Source organism: Lepus europaeus, chromosome 4, assembly GCF_033115175.1.
Source record: "Lepus europaeus isolate LE1 chromosome 4, mLepTim1.pri, whole genome shotgun sequence".
NCBI lineage: Eukaryota > Metazoa > Chordata > Mammalia > Lagomorpha > Leporidae > Lepus > Lepus europaeus.
In genome coordinates this window covers 130,426,129-130,443,059 of record NC_084830.1, presented here as the reverse complement: position 1 = coordinate 130,443,059, position 16,931 = coordinate 130,426,129, and the positions used below count along the sequence as shown (strand labels likewise).

Here is a 16,931-nt window from a genome sequence, read left to right as displayed (position 1 = left end):
GCCCCGACCGGGACTAGAACCCGGTGTGCCGGCGCCGCAAGGCGGAGGATTAGCCTGTTGAGCCACGGCGCCGGCCTCAATTCAAATTTTTTAAAGTACAGATCAAAAAAATTAAAAATGGATACAACCAAGCAGGCATATTGATTGCCTGGAATTAGCCCTCAGGCTGCCAGTTCACACCTTCTAGATCTAATTATCTATAATCTGGAATTCCTGCCTGGTGAATCCTTGAACGGGTTGTCTGGCCTCTCTGGGGCTCTTTCCTCATCTGTGAAATGGCAGTTGGTTCCTGCATGGCCTGCCCCACCAGGCAACTGTGAAACCCCAAGACAGCACCGAAGCCCCTTGCAAGGGCAGGGCGTGGCTGGTGTGCCGCGTTAAGGCACTTCGGGGTGTGGGAAAGCACCATCCTTCAGTGGGGCCACCGTGTCTGACACTGAAACTGCACTGAACATTTGCTCATGCTGAACGTGCCAAGAGAGACCTACCCTTCCATCCGGAGTCCTCGGACCAGAGTAGGGTGGAACCTCGCCCATCAGAACTGGCCACACATCAAAAAATTCCTAGGAGAGAAAAAGACAATAATTACATGTTTTGATGATAGATCAAGAAAAGGAGATGAAAGAAAGATGAGTCATTTGTCTCTGAAATCTGAAGGGTGGGAAGAGCTCCCTGAAACCTGAGGCTGGAGAGAATGTGAGATTCACAAGAATTAGAGGATAGCCACACCCGCCTTAGGAAATAGTGAAGAACTGGATCTGTCCAATTGTTGGCCAAGATCATTAGAGCTTAGCTGGGGCGCCCTGCGTGTTATGGGACCGGAGAGGGAAAGCAAACTCTCTGGCTCAGAGTTCATTTTTTTTTTTTTTTAATTTTTTTTGACAGGCAGAGTGGACAGTGAGAGAGAGAGACAGAGTTCATTTTAAGGACATGCTAAGTATGTGATAAAAGATTTAACTAAAACAATGTCCCTTGCAATATCACTTCAAGTAATGAAGAGTTAGAAATAATCCAAGCATCCAACAAGAGGGAACTTATAAATCAATTGTGGCACATCTACTAACAATGATGTGATAGGTGTGTGATTGTTGGTTGAACAGGTATCTAGGATACACGGAGCAGTGAAAAATGTGAGATGCCAAAAAGATCATGTAACCCCACTATTTAATTGTATATAGAAAAATTCACAACACATATAATGTGAAAAATTCATAACAAAGCACTATTAATTATTTTATCTGTGTGATTGAGACAAGATGGTAACTTAATCATATTTCCCCCCTTTTTTAAAAAAAAGATTTCTTTATTTAATTGAAAAGCAGGATTACAGAGAGGGAGAGAGAAAGAGAGAGATCGATCTTCTATCTGCTAGTTTGCTCCCCAAATGGCTACAACAGCCAGGGTTTGGCTAGCAGCCTGGAACTCCATGAGTCTCCCATATGGGTGGCAGGGGTCCAAGTACTTGGGCCATTCTTTACTGCCTTCCCAGGTGCATGAGCAGGGAGCTGGATCAGAAGTGGGGCAGCTGGGTCTTGAACCAGTGCTCAGTTTGGATGCTAGCAGCCTAGATGATGGCTTAACCTGCTTTGCCACTACAGCAGCCCTCAGATTTTTTAAATAATAAACTTAATTGCTTTGATAATCAGAATATAATTTTTTTATAATAAGAAAAGATACAATGGTGTCTAATGTGGACAGATAAGTCCTTATCTGAAATCTGACAAGAAATGCTGATACAGAGGAGTCACTGTGTAAGCAACAGAAGCAGGAGGCCACTGGCCTCAGGCTGCCTCAGTTCTTTGAGCTTCTAGAGAGAACAATTTGAGATCTCATAGGAAAAAGTGCAACCTAACTTAGTGTGTACACAATCCAAAACCCAATCCAGTAGTAAGTTTTTGTAACAAATAGCTATGTTCCAGCCAATCACAGGCAAGCACCCGATCCGACCATGCCTACACAAGGCAGAAGTCCAGCTGGACTTTTTTTACTACAAAAGTTCCCTGCCCAGCCTGTGGAGCACAGCCCCTCTGAGCCTCTTCAGCTCCTGAGTGCTGCCCCAGTCATGAATTATTGTTTGCTGAAATGAGTTGTGTTAAATTTATTTTCTCACATTTTGATCTTAACAGAAGAAGTAGAAAAGGGGCCAGCAGAGGAGATGCACACTATGTAGCCTCAAGAGAAGAGCCCCTGAGGTCTCACCTGGGCTTTGCCAGGCCCTACTGCCAGGGCTCCCTTTGCACATGGAGCTGCCAAGCTCACGTTGGGCCAGATCCAGGCGTGGCAGAGGGGGCCTCCCTCCTCCTGTGCCCTCTCTGCTCACTCATCTGCTCATATTTAGGGACGCACAGCAGCCTGTGAACTCCGGCATGTTGTGGGTAGGTGCTGAGCCCTCCCTGCTCCTGTGTCTCTGCCTCTCTTGTGTTTGGACATACTCATCCTGGTGCTTTGCTCATTACAGTATCATCCCCAGGATGAGCAGAGGGGAGTCCACATGAGCTTCAGATTCCATGGTCACAGCCTCCTGCCCAGCTGGGCTCTTGTTCTAAACTACTGACTAGAGGCGAAGTTCAGTTCTGGGTGAAAATGTGAACTGGGGCCTCCCCAAGCCCTGCGAGCTGTTTGCTGTGAGATAGAAGTAAATAAGGCACAGTTCATGCCCTGGAGGGACTCACTGTCTCCTGAGACGGATGGTCTAATACAGATACCATAACAAGGTACACAGAGTAGGGACCAAGGCAGCAGTGGGAAGGGGTATGAGTGCCAGAGGAGCCCAGAAGAACAAGTTCCCAGGGCTGATAACTTGTGTGGCCAAACACTGGGTGGATCTGAAGCTTGTTCCAGGCAGAAGAACAAACTGTCAGACAAGCGGCCAGGTGGAGAGTGGCAGTGAATCTGTGATTTCTCTATCTCCCCGCGGCCTCCTTTTCTTTTTAAAACTTTTTATTTTTTGTCATTTATTTTCATTTTACTGGAATGGCAGAGGGAGATATCTCACCTGCTGTTCACTCCCCAAATGCCTGTAACAACTGGGACAGGGCTAGACTGAAGCCCAGAACTCATTCTAGGTCTCCCACATGGGTCACAGGGACCCAGCTGCTGAGCCATCATCTACGCCTCCCAGGGTGCATTAACAGGAAGCTGGGATTGGAAGCCAAGCCAGGTCTCGAACCCAGGCACCTGGCTAATGAGTGTGGACATCCCTGGGAGCACCTTAAGCACTGTGCCTGCCCCCTTCCTCCTCTTCTCAGTGGCTTTGTAAAGCTGTTATAAACTTCTCAGCCTCAAATATCCACTGTAACAACAGAAAACAGACAAAGACATCATACCATCATCTAATTCATCCATTTAAATTTAGGATCCAATGGTTTCAATGACCTTTTCCACAATGTCAAACTCTGGTAAAAAAAAAGTTGAGGTGTCCGGGGCCAGGTTCTCAGTGTGACTGCGGCAGTCTAGTACACTTCTGACTACTTAAGTGTTCCATCTTTAGGAGATGGACTAACCTGGAAAATTCCTGTTTGAATGTGGTCTTCCCTTTTGACAGGTAGTTCGAAAGAAACAGGTGACAGAGCAGCATAGCATAAAGCGACCTGAGCTGGGTCAAGCTTGCTGCAAGCTAGGCACCTTGAAATGGAAATGGAATCTTTTAAATCTGGATGCTCAGAAATTGAGAAGGAATCATTTGTTTGTATGAGTTCTTCCATTGCAGCTTCATAAGGGAGAAGAAAAGGGCATATTGCTAGAATTAGCAATGTTTGATTCAACACTTACAGACCAAGAGTATGCAAAAATTAGGGCTGGTGTTGTGGTCCAGCAGGTCATGCTGCTGCATCCCATAGAAGCCCTGGGTTTGAGATCTGGCTGCTGCGCTTCTCATTTAGCTTCCTGCTGGTGCCCCTGGGAAAGCAGCAAAAGATGGCTCCCTGAAATCCCCGTGGGAGACCCAGATGGACTTTCAGGCTCCTGGCTTCTGCCTGGCCCAGCCCTGGGCCACCCTGGGGAGTGAACCACCAGATAGAATATCTTTCTCTCTCACTGTCTCTGTATCTGTCTCTCTCCCTCTTTAACTCTGCCTTTCAAATAAATAAATGAATCTTACAAAATAAAAAGAGTATGCAAAAACCACATGAATGTACTAGAATCCAGGTGGTCCAACTGCACTAGATTCACTCCGAAGGATATTTTAAAGGCAAAACTCAGAATAGACTTGCATGTACTTGGAAATCTGGTTTATGAGAAAGTAGCTTATCAAAATAATGGCATGGCAAAATAGTGATTAAAGGGCAGACTATTTTTTAAGTGGGGGACACAGGGGAAAAAAAAAACCTCCAACTTACACTGCATACATTTTTAATTTTGAGTTAAATAAGGATTGATAGTTGGCACAGTAGCTGAGATGCCACATCCCATGTCAAAGTGCCTGGGTACCAGTCTTAGCTCCCCTGCTTCTGATCCAGTTCTTGGCTAATGTGCACCCTGGGAGGCAGGAAGTGGTGGCTCAATTGCTTGGGTCTCTCCCACCCACGTGGGTGACCCAGACTGAGTTCCAAGATCCTGGCTTCTGTCTGCACCAGTCCTAACTGTTGCAGGTATTTGGGCAGTGAATCAGGAGACGGAAGATCTCTCTCCATCTCTGCCTTTCAAATAGAAGAGTAAATAAAGCTATATTAAGCAAAATACTAAAAGATAAGATATTATTTCAGAATCTCTTTATAATATTGGGGGTAGGAAAGTTTTTACTCAATAAAACCCAGAATTCAGGAGCCATAAAAAGTATTTTAAATCTTATGTATAAAGGAAGATGTCATAAACTATGTTAAAATATAACCCAGAAACAGGACAAAAATGTTTGCAGCATGTTTTACAGATATATAATCTCTATTACATATAAAGCACTCCTATAGATTGATAAGAAATAGACAATTTTCAAGATATGCGAGCAACATATTTGGGCACTGTGTGGAACAAGAAAAGTTCACAAACAAACACAAAAATATATTTACACAATCTCATTAGTAATCAGTGCAAAAATAATTGGAAGGAAAAAAGTATACTATTTTTTTCCTGTTCACATAGGAATTTTTTCTTTAAAAATATGTCAAAAATTTGGGGGAATGGAACATTTAAAAATTAAAATTTTGGGAAAAACAAAAGTGAGTAATTCTACCCCAACTCTATTCCATAGATACTCTCATTCAAGTATGTAGGTGTTCAACTCCAAGGTCATTCAATACAGCAAATATTGCACAAATATTTAGAAATAATTTTAACATACAGCTGCAGCAGAAGGGAGAGATAAATTATGGTATAGTCACACCACTCAAAAGCATGAGGGGAGTAGGTGCCTAGGGTAGTAGTTGAGATGCCCATGTCCCATGATGGAGCACCTGCCTCCAGCTCCTCCCTCCTGCTTCCTGCCAGTGTAGACTGTGAGCAGCAGTAGTGATGGCTCAAGCCAGCTTCCTGCCACCCTGGATTGCATTCCTGGCTCCCAGCTTCATCCCTGACCCAGCCTTGGCCACTGAAGGCCAATGAACCAGTGGATGGGAACACATGCTCTCTCTCCCCCTCTCCTTTTCAAACAAATAAATTTTAAAAGTGTTTTACAAAGGAATGAGATAAACCCATATGCTCTACAGAACACGGAAGACTTTCAGTTCTGTTGTTGATGACTAGCGACTTGTTTCAGACCAATCCTCCAACTAGAATAATCGGGACTAAAGTCTGGACCGTGAGCGTGCGTGTAGATAGGTATAAGCATTTATGTGAAGAAATCATGGAGGAGACAAGGCAGCAAGAACTTAAGGGACAAAATCCCAGAGAGAAGGAGAATCCAGGGCTGTGAGCCCGATGTCGGATTCAGCTTTTCCCGCTGACCCGCTGGCTGACAGTTGAGACTCACTGGGCAAGCAGGACACAGCTGGACTTCAGAGTCGGCCAGGGATGAGGGGTTCCTGGAAACACCCCTGGCTGGTGTCCATGGCCCCCTCTCCCAGCACAGATTTGTACCCTAGGAGTAAAAGTGACCTGCAGGGGGACCTCTGTTCACCAAACCCACAGAGTGGCTTCAGATCAGCTCCACCTCTGGTGGGATCAGGTGCTCCGTCTTTACCCCCACCGGATTGCCGCGAGTGAAATGATCTGGCCCGGTGCAGAAAATGACCAGTGCCACGAAGGCAGAAACAGGTGAACAAGAGGAATGGGAGAGGCGGTCTGGGAAAACAGCTGGGAAGCACTACTGGGGGCACGTTGACCTCTGCCTCCTTAGCTGCTGTGCCCACTACAAACCTGGCCCCCAGGGGACCAGATCTAACCATCATCTCCCCTGAATGGCCTGGCTGAGCCTTGGGCAAACCAACTTTCAGTACGTTTTCTGAGGGTTCCTGAAGGTGGCAGCTTGCTCTGCACTTTATCTAGAAGCTTCTTTGCTAGCCACCCTTACCTCCTCATCAGCCTTCTTCTCGCCTCTGCTTCCTTTTCCACCAGACTGGGGATATAGAGGTGGGTTTGCTCCCCCGGCCCTGGACTGACTCCAAGGCTGCCGCAGCTCTGTTCAGTACAGACCCGGGTGAAGCTCCCACAGCCGTCCCGATTCACTGGCATCCTCCCTGTCTAGCAGAGTGGGGAAGGCTCTGGGCTCCCTGCAGGTGTCTCACCTTCTGCTTGGTCATGTCCAAGAGACCCACGGAGTATCTGTCACAGTTGAGGAAGGCGCGCACCGTGTACAGGGCTTTGTGGAACTGTCTCTCAATGTCCGTAAGCTCTTCAAAGACTTTGCTCCCAGACCACAGCAATATCTGAAAAAATAGAAAAAAAATTGAAAGCTTCTGAGGCAGAAAGCACCAGCTCATTTTGTTAGAGGAGACTAACAATTCTGTAAAGTTCTCAAAAGTTTAACTCATTTAACCCTCACAATAACCCAGACAAATAGGACGGTCATTCCCCCCCCCCCTTTTTAAAATTTATTTGACAGATAGAGTTAGACAGTGAGAGAGAGAGATAAAAAGGTCTTCCCTCCACTGGTTCACCCCCCAAATGGCCGCCACGGCCGGAGCTATGCTGATCTGAAGCTAGGAGTCAGGCGCTTCCTCCTGGTCTCCCATGTGGGTGCAGGGACCCAAGCACTTGGGCCATCCTCCATTGTCCTCCCAGGCCACAGCAGAGAGCTGGACTGGAAGAGGAGCAACCGGGACTAGAACCCGGAGCACATATAGGATGTCGGCGCCGCAGGCAGAGGATTAACCAAGTGAGCCACGGCGTCTGCCCTGATCATCCCCATTTCACAAATGGAGAAACTGAGGCTCACAGAGGAGAAGCAACCATTTCTAGCATGGGTTGTTCAAAGTAACAATAATAAACACGATCTGAGCACAAGTGCAATATCTACGAGGTCTCATTTTCTGTTGATAACAGTCTTTGAGGGTGGTACCGTAATTATCTCCATTTTTCAAATGAGGAGACTGAAGTTTAGAGAGATTAAAAGTGACTAGCTCAGGGTTTTAGAGCTAGAACCTGGCTGAGCAGGGACTCAAGACCGAACTGTCTGACTTGAGAACCTGTGCGCCTTAACCACCCCGAGATACTGCTTTAGAAATGCCCATTGCTCCATCCCTAACGCTAGGGGTGCTGGTCAGAGACTGTCCAGTGGTTCCCAGGCACCTTCACGACCACCTGCCCTGCCAGCACTGACCCCAGCCACGCTTTAGTGAAAGGACGTGTCCGGTCCATTCCTTGCAGCCGAGGCCCTTACCTGGCCACGTCGGGTCTCGCAGTTGTGCAGGTAGCTCAGGTGGAACACCTTCATGATTAGATTGGCGAAGTTGAGGTACTTGAGAAGAATCTAAAAACCACACAGCACGAAGGGCAGCAGATTAGAAGGAGACGTCGCTCTTCTGGTCCTTCTGCCATCAGCGACTCTCCGGGCATTTTAGAAGCTTCAGCAGAGGCGTTCGGGCAGATGGAGTGGCGGACTCCAACTGTGGCATTAGTCGCGTGTAAAGCACACAGAATGCAGAATGCTGATGTCGTTTGGAGTTGTTAATGAAAAGTCAGCACTGCTCATCGAACCTCATGTCCCTCCGGAAAGTCGCTCTTGTATGTTACCTGACCGTCACAAGTCCCCTGTGATGGGGATGCTGTAAACATCACCCTCATTTTGCAAATAAGAAAATTGAGGCTCAGAGAAGTAGCTTGCCCAAGTCAAACAGCTAGATATTGGCAGGGTCAGGACAAGGGTCGCCCTCCCCACCTCCTGACTCCAGGGGGCAGTCTCCTGCCTTACCTCACTCACAGAGCATCAGACTGTCTGACAGTTGGGGAAACTGAGGTCAGGCCAAATAGTAAGGGTCCCGGGACTTGATGAGGAAGGAGAATGCGCTAGCAGTTTCTACAGCATCCTTACCTCTTCATCTCTCTTGCTGAAGTGGGTTCCATCCACTTTGTTCACGGCCATGATGACGGCCACCACATCCTTCCCGTTCATTATGGGGGACGCCAAGATGTTCTTGGTCTGGTACTCCGTGAGGTTGTCCACAAAGTCACAGAAATGCTCATCCTGAAGGGAGGCAGAGACAGGCATGGGCAGGCACATGAAGAGCCAGGGCGATGCCGCACCCCAAAGTCCCCACTGACAGGGAGTGAGGGCTGTCCCGACGCTGGTCCTGCAGAAGGCTCTGGGTACCCAGAGGTGATTTCAGCCTGGGAGCCCCCAAAATGCAGGAGAATAAGGTGGCCTGCGAGGCAGGTGGACAGCCTGCGGTGGCCGAGGTGCGAGCAAAGCACTGCAGGTGCCAGGCATGAGAGGAAGGTTCAGAGGCTTTCTGGAGGGTGACACTTAACCCTACATAGAAAGTTGAGTGAGAGCTGCAAGGGAGTCGGGAAGACACCTCGGCGAGTGTCACAGTGGCAGTCACTAACAGAGACTGGGCATGGTGCTTCACCTGCATAGCCTCACCTTAATCCCCCCATAACCTAGGAGATGGGTGCCATTAGCAGCTCTGAAAGAGGGAAGAGTGTAGCTCAGGATGGTCCATGTCATGTGTGCAAGTGACTTCAGAACCTGTCCTCAGCTCTGCTGCCTCTCAGAGGAGACTGGAGGATGTTAGATTGGGGTCCAGGCCACTGAACAAAACTTTTGTTGTTTTCAGTTTTTCTAACACTCCAGTTCTAGCACCATGCAGCCAACACAATGGATTTCCCCTTTCCACAAGTCTTTTCCTTGGAAGTTCATTTTATTTATGTATTTGAAAGGCAGAGAGAGAGAGACACACAGAGAGAGAGATCTCCCCTCCTCAAGTTTATTCACCAATTACCCACAATGTCAGGGCGGAGCCAGGTCAAAACCAGAAGCCAGAAACTCAATCCGGGTTTCCCACTGGGAGGCAGGGACTCAGGCATCTGAACCATCACGGTCTCCCTCTCGCAGTTTGTGTTAGCAGGAAGCTGGAACTGGGAATGCAGCTGGGGCCGGAGCCCAGGCACTCTGGTGCGGGATGCTCGTGTCCTCAGTGGCATCTTAACCACTGTGCTAAACAGTCACCGCACCCCCCCCCCCACCATTCTGCAAATCCCATGAAAGCCCTACTGTGTGTCAGTCCTTAAACCAAGAACTGAGGACACAGCATGAGTACACTTCAGGCCACACCCAGATACATCAGTGATGGTGATCCAGGCTGTAAGGGCTTGGCTCAAAGCCAGGTCAGGGTACAGAGGAGCACACAATAATGGATCTGGTCCCCAAGCAGCCTGGGAGACCAGAAGCAAGTGCGGTGTGGGCCGTGTGGTCAGCTCGAGCCAACAGAGCCTGGATTGTTCGAAATTCAAAAGAATCCACTTTTCTGTACCCTGTAAAGCTTCCTGACTGTAGACATCACTTGGGACGCCAGCCAGGCCCAGCCAGCACTGTTCACGCCATTGAGAAAGGTGATGCGTGTCACAGAGCCAATTCACCCGACTCTTCTAAAACTGAGTCTGTAGACTCTATCGCACGATTCGGAAAGTCAGCCTGCTGCCCCACGTCTCTGGATTTCTTCCAGTCAGAGTGGGATGAAATAAACAGGCAGAACTTTGTGTCAGTGAAGAACCAGGTGAAGGGTAAAGGAATTAAGAAGAGCCAGTGGAGCTCTGCTGGAATTAGCATTGGAGGATTAAGCAAGATCTCCAAAGAGGCATTTGCCATCAGCTTTGCAGCATTCACCTCTATCAGGGCAAGAAAATCCAGGGGCCTCGCCTGCATCTGGGGCAGGGCACCAGCGCCACCAGAGCCCTCCTTCCCACTGAGCTCTCTGCCCTGCGCCTCCCTCCCAGGCACTCCAGCTCCCAATCCGTGGGCGCTTAGGACATCGTGGTCAGTGTGATATTTTCAGCAAACAAAGCGTTCCAACCAACCATGTCATCGAGCCTCCAACTCCTAGAGGCAAAAGACTTGGGAGTCATTTAGCACCATTGATTTATGTAAAAGCCCGGGGATCAGAGGCGTAGGGGGAGCCTGGAATTATTCATGCATTCATTCTGTTAGCGTGAAGCAAGGGACATCCATAGGGAGCTTCAAAAGACGCATGGAAAATGCACATTGAGAGAAAGCCATGCATGGATTTAAATATTTTTTATACAGCAAGAAACTTGTCTTTTCCTTTCCCTTTCCCACAAACGTTTGGAAGTCGGCTACAGTAGGCACTACTCTGGACCCTGGGGCTACCGAGTAGGGGTGGCCTTTTTTACTATGGTGAGGCTTACCTTTAAATGGGAGAGACAGAAGAAACAAGTGAGCATTCTCCCTCCTGGCTCAGCAGGTTAAGCCTCCACCTGCAACACCAGCATCCTGTATTGGAGCGCTGGTTTGAGTCCTGGCGACTCCACTCCTGATCTACCTTCCTGCTAATGCATCTGGGAAAGCAGTGGAGAGTGACCCAAGTGCTTGGTCCCCTGCCACCCATGTGAGAGACCTGGATGAATTTCCTGGCTCCTGGCTTCTGTCTGGCCTAGCTCTGGCCCCGGCCCTTGCAGCCCACTCCCACCCCACCCCAGGTTCTCTCTTCTCTCTGCCACTCTTCCTTTTTAATTAATAAATCTGCAACAACTACAACGTTCTCCCTCCGGCATCACCCACAGATGGTGCAGGAGGGTATGGCAGCCAAGTCCTTTCATTAGTCATGGGGGTCAGGCAAGGAGCTGAGAGAGCCAGCATGGGAGACCCATTCCAAGCAGGGGCAGACAGAAGGCGGAGGCAGGAGGTGGGAATGGGCTTGGCTGATTTGAGGACAGAAAGATCCACGCAGCTGGAGCATGGAGCAGGAGAGACAGACTGGAGAGCAAGGAAGTTAGGGTGGACGGCGGGCCGATCCAGCAGGTGTGAGGGAGCCTTGCTTCCCAGTCCCAGGTTCCCCAACCCCCTTTGCCCACAGACATGGTGCTGAGCTCTCTAGTGCCCCGTGAGGAGACCTACTGTTTAGGAAACATAGTGTTACGCCAGACCCACAGCCCAGTATCTCATTAACTCCTCAGCAGTCATGCCACACACATCTGGCTCCCTAGCTGATAAGGGGCATAGCTGCTCCCTCAAGTCATTCATTGATTCCCTCCTTGATCCACCACCGATCAATTCATTCATTCATCCATATGTACTGAGCAGGGGTTCTGTGCTAGGCATTGGATACACCAAGAGCAGTAAGCTGGGGTATTATGTAAAACATGAGTCCACAAATCAAACCAATGTGAAGCAGCCCCACAAAAGGAGGGGTGGTAAGCTGGGGCCCCAGGGAGGGAGGGACTTCTCCCATGAGTGGCTTCAGGACCTTTCAATCATCAGTAGTTGAAATTGCTCCTACACTTGCTTTTCCTGTTGGTAAAACCAGAATGCTGAGACAAGTCACTCTAAGTTTCTTTCTGGTCTAGCTCACTGGGCCCCAGTTCTCCCAGGGAGGGAGCACAGCAGAGGCAGACAACGGATGTGACAGTCTCTAGGGTGACAGTCCACAAAATGGACTTGGCCAGCCACCAGGGAATGTGGGCAAACACTATCTCGTTTATCCACTCAATCGCCTGTAGTGAGTGCCCACTCTGTTGCAGGCACTGGACCAGGTAGGCGCTGGGGACCAAAGGTGAACAAGCCAGACAGGGATGGATGTTCTGATGGGCTTCTTTGCCAGGAAAAGGTAAAAGACTGACACAGAAACAAATTTGGAATGACAAGTAGGCATCCCAGATTTCCTAAGTAGACACACAGGCTGCCTAGCCAAATTTGATTTTTGGGCACTTAATAGGAATTTTTTAGTGTGAGTGTGTCCTATGTATTACATGGGATATGCTTATACTAAAGCGCTATCAAAACGGAACCAGACAGCTAGTATCTCCTCTGGCAGTTCAAATGGCAAGGCTTCCAGAGGAGATGGCGGGGATGAGTAGGGATTTGCTAGGGAGTGGGGAGGTGCATTGCAGCCCTGGAAAACTCCATTTGCAGGTTCCAGTGCAGGGAGTGTGACCATTCCGCATGCTTCTGAAGAGTCTGGAGGCTACAAACCTCACTTGGTGCTCAGAGTTGAACCGGACAACAGTGCATACCACCTTCCTCCTCTTTCTCTACCCAACTCCCAGTCACTGTTTGGCAAGGAAGGTTGTTCCTTGCCCAGGGCCAAGAATTGAGTAAGGGAGATAGCTCTGTGGCATAGAAGGTTAAGCCTCCCCCTGCAGTGCCGGCATCCCATGTGGATGCTGGTTTGAGTCCTGGCTGCTCCCGGCTAATGCACCTGGGAAAGGACCCCTTGCAACCATGCAGGAGACCTGGAAGAAGCTCCTGGCTCCTGGCTTCAGCCTGGCCCAGCCCCAGCCATTGCAGCCATTTGGGAAGTAAACCAGGGGATGGAAGATTCTCTCTCTTTCTTTCTCTCTCTCTCTTTCTCTCTCTCTCTCTCCTTCCCTCCCACCCTCCCTCTCCTTTTCTCTCTGTATTTCTGCATTTCAAATAAATAAATAATTTTTTTTTAAATCAAGAGTTCTCAAGGAGGACAGAAGCCAATACTGAGTAGACCAGGGTGGCTGCCTGCACTGTCTTCACGCCCAGGCCTGGGTCATGGCCAGGGAGAGAGACCCGGGCCTGAGAGCTTGCAGAGATGGACAGGGGTGGCTTCCAGGGGGATGCTGGGGGCTGGCCAGGAGGCACCGGGCACCCCTCAGCGGGGCTCAGCACACTGTTAGGCACCATCATTTAGAATTAGAGACGCTCCCTCAGTCCTGGGGCCTTCAACCCCCCAGGCTTGAGAAGACTCCAGCATCTCCCTTCTCTGCCCACAAAGCAGTCTACACTGAACACTCCTCGTGGTGAGACTGGATTCTTCTCCGAATTCCACTTAGATCCTTAGCAAGCACCACCCAAGCCCAATAATAACAGGCGACAGGAGCTGCCAGTGTGAGCCTCTCAGGGCGTCCAGAGCATGGCTAGGTGTGGAATCATTCTCACGTTTAGTCCTCACAGCAACGCGGGAGGCAGCTGTTCTCAGCCCGCGTTACAAACTGGGAAATGAGCCCAGGTAGCTGGCTGGCTTGCAGGGCCATACTCAGAGAGAGTGACAGTCAATACTCACACCCCAAGCCGACTCCAGAGCACCAGATCTGAACTCTGCTCTAAGATTGGCAATGACCTTTCTTTAAAAACACCCAAGTTCATGACCTCACTTTATAGATAGGGAAAAAGTGTGGAATAACAGGGCACTTACCAGTAGGGACTCAAGGCCAGAGTTCTGGGTTCACATGGCCAATCTGTCACTAGCTGTGTGACCCCGAGCAACTTATATAAGCTTCCTGGGTTTTAGTTTCATTATCTGAGAAACAGGGATGGTAAGGGCTATGAGACAGGATTCTCGCAATGATGAAATGAGACGATCCTCGCTGGTGACGGGTTAGAGAGAGTCAAAGGGAGATGGAGTTGGTTCTAATCTAGTTGGGAGAGTGGAGGAAAATTGCCCCGCTTTCGATGCCAGGAGGAGATGCTAAGGGAGATTAACCCCCTGGGGTAGTTCACCCAGTATATTTCCCACAGGGGCCTTGTTTTTGTCTTATTTGATTTTCAAATTACTGTTACCTGAGAGGCATAGAGACAGAAAGAGCCCCTATCCACTGGTTCACTCCCTAAACACCCACAGGGTTGGAGCCTGGAGCTGGGCACTCAATCCAAGTCTCTCACGTGGGTTCCTGGCTCCCAGCTTTGGCCTGGCCCAGCCCCAGCTACTGTGGACGTTTGGGAATTGGGCCAGGGTTTGGGAGGTCTCTGTCTCTGTCTTCCTGCTGCTCAGTGCATGGTAGCTGCTGAAGTCCACTAAGTAAAAAATTTTAAACAAATTCTCATGTCATTACTCGACTGTGAGTCTTTAACAACCAGATGTCCAATGCGTATCCACCTTGCACCAGACATGCTGGGTCCTGTGGGAAATGCTAGTGAAAGAGGCAGCCGTGGTCCCTGGCCTCCAGGGCTTATTTTGACCAGTGGGTTTAGGGCAGAGACTGTAACAGTGGATCATAGAGGGTCTCCCTGGGGACAGGACTTTTTTTATTTTTTTTTTAATTTTTATTTATTTTTATTTTTTATTTTATTTGTTGACAGGCAGAGTGGACAGAGAGAGAGACAGAGAGAAAGGTCTTCTTTTGCCATTGGTTCACCCTCCAATGGCTGCCGTGGTTGGTGCGCTGCGGCCGGCGCACTGCGCTGATCCGATGGCAGGAGCCAGGTGCTTCTCCTGGTCTCCCATGGGGTGCAGGGCCCAAGCACTTGGGCCATCCTCCACTGCACTCCCTGGCCATAGCAGAGAGCTGGCCTGGAAGAGGGGCAACCGGGACAGAATCCAGTGCCCCGACTGGGACTAGAACCCGGTGTGCCGGCGCCGCAAGGCGGAGGATTAGCCTAGTGAGCCGTGGCGTGGGCGGGGACAGGACTTTTAAGCTGAGATCTTAAGGATATGTAGGAGTTGGCCTGGGCCAGGGCTAGGGGGAGAACTGCAGTGCATCCTCTAACAGTTGGCGTCCAGAGAGTGGGGAGGTAATCTGTGCCACATGACCAAAGAGGTGTTTGTTAGAACTCGCAGTAGAGTCCCAGGGAGCACAGGACTCTTAGAGAAACAGTGACCAAGGTTAGCGTTTCCAGAACAGGCCAGCCCATCGGCCCGCCTCCTGGCACAGCACGTGAAGAAAAACAGCATCACCTCTGTGATTCACCTGCCAGAAATGCATAAGCTGAGCGGAATCACTGAGAAACATCAGACACGTTGGTCTGTAGCCTTCCAAACTACCAGCCTCGTGGACACACCGAGCAACCGCTTCCGCTCCCAGGAAGCTACAGAGGCGGTGGGCGCTCAGGGGCGTCGGCAGACAGCTGGCCAAGACGGAACAGGAGCTGGTTATCAGCTGCAGTGCTGTACCCCTGTTCCTTTTCCTGGCTTCGTTCCCTGCACTATAGATCCATAAGGAAGGCCCTTGGCCTGGAAAACACGCAGTGAATTACCTATAAACGAAAGGTCACGATGGCTACCACTTCCTCCCAAATGGCTGGGGGGAAATGGAGAGAGAAGCTGATGTGGCAAGATGGGAATGACTGGTGAGTGTGCAGGAAAGAGACACTGTTCTTTGTACTATTCCAAGCTCATCTGCGACATTTGAAATATTTTTTTTTTTTTCAAAACAAAGTTCTGAGTAAGTAATGCCTAAAGAGACGTGCTGGGTTCCTGCCCCCCACCCCTAGCCTGGTGCTGTTGGCGGCCAGCAGCTCCCCCATTCCTGCCCCCAGCACCCTGCCCCCACCCCTGCCCCCGGCACAGGTGCAAGCCGTTGGGCACACAGCCCCACTACGCTCTCTCACATAAGGAAGAGAATACCTCTTCTGTGTTGGGGACATTGGCCAGCTTTTTAGAGTGCGCGACGTGGCCCACGACACCCATGTCCAGGGGGAAGACGATCTCGGAGTCGGGCACCACCAGACAGTCCTCCAGGGCGGCGTCCTTGTGCACGTTGAAGAGCCGCGTGGCCAGCTCCGCCACGCCGTTGCGGGTCCTGTACATGAACAGGCTCATGCGGTCTGCCTGCAGGAGGAAGCACAGCTTCTTCATGACGTTGAAGGTGCATTTCTCGGCCTGCAGGTTCTCCTGAAAGTCTCGCAGCAGGTCGAAGATGACCTCGCTCTCCTCCACGCTGCTCAGCGCGTGGTAGCTGCTGAAGTCCACGGCTGCCTCCTTGGCCCCCAGGAGGTCCGAGAGCACCTGGGCCCTGTAGCGGTGGTTGCAGTATTGTTTGGCAAAGCCAATGTTCGAGTCCAGGAATTTCTCCACCTCCTCCGCCGTGACCTCGCCCATGGCTGGGAACCCCACGGGCTCCTTTGCCGGAGAAGCTGAGATGAGGACTTGCGAGGGCACTTGTGCAGCCTGCAGCAAGGCGGATGGCCTCCTCGGGTTCTGCCCGGAGGACCGTGTGGGAGCAGGAGCAAGCTCGGGAGATTAAGTCATTAATACTGCCCGAGACCCAGGATTATGAGGATCAGTGTGCTCCAGATGCTTCCGGGCCCCAGGTGGGAGAAGGTGAGAGTTTCCTTTTCACCTTGGTCTGCGTAGAGCTGGAAGGGATTTCTGTGCAGAGCCGGGGGCGTGCTCAGCCACCAGCCCGGCAGAGGTTACGCAGCGGCGGCACAGGGGTGCTGTAGGGGTGCTGGTCTGCCCTCTGCGGGACTTTTCTTAACCATGTGACGTGGAAGCCCGAGTGCCTCGGCTTCTCTTGGCGAGTCGGCTGCTCTCACTCCTTGTGGCAGGGATGGCTGGGGCTGAGAGACCGCTGCCCCCCAGCCTGCCCTTCCCTCACCCCTCTCTCCCACCTTCTCTTCTCCCTTTCCCAAAGCCTCCCCTGTGTGGGCCTGCGGTTTGCATGGCCACCGCTTGGCCTGCGTCCTTCCTGTCCAGTGT

The 16,931-nt window shown here is 50.4% G+C and overlaps 1 protein-coding gene across 2 annotated transcripts in view; it reads right to left on the bottom strand.

The window, feature by feature from the left end:
- PDE6A (phosphodiesterase 6A) overlaps positions 1-16,331 on the bottom strand; it is a 65,343-nt gene extending 49,012 nt beyond the window's left edge. Inside the window, exons 1-5 of one of the 2 annotated variants that reach the window (XM_062189716.1) lie at positions 15,858-16,331; positions 8,402-8,554; positions 7,751-7,840; positions 6,657-6,797; positions 489-563 (exon numbers count right to left, since the gene is read on the bottom strand). In XM_062189716.1, the coding sequence (XP_062045700.1) occupies positions 489-563; positions 6,657-6,797; positions 7,751-7,840; positions 8,402-8,554; positions 15,858-16,331 (933 nt within the window). The remainder of the gene's footprint in view (positions 1-488; positions 564-6,656; positions 6,798-7,750; positions 7,841-8,401; positions 8,555-15,857) is intronic. The other variant, XM_062189717.1, reaches the window with a different exon arrangement.
- Between the last annotated feature and the right edge of the window lie 600 nt (positions 16,332-16,931).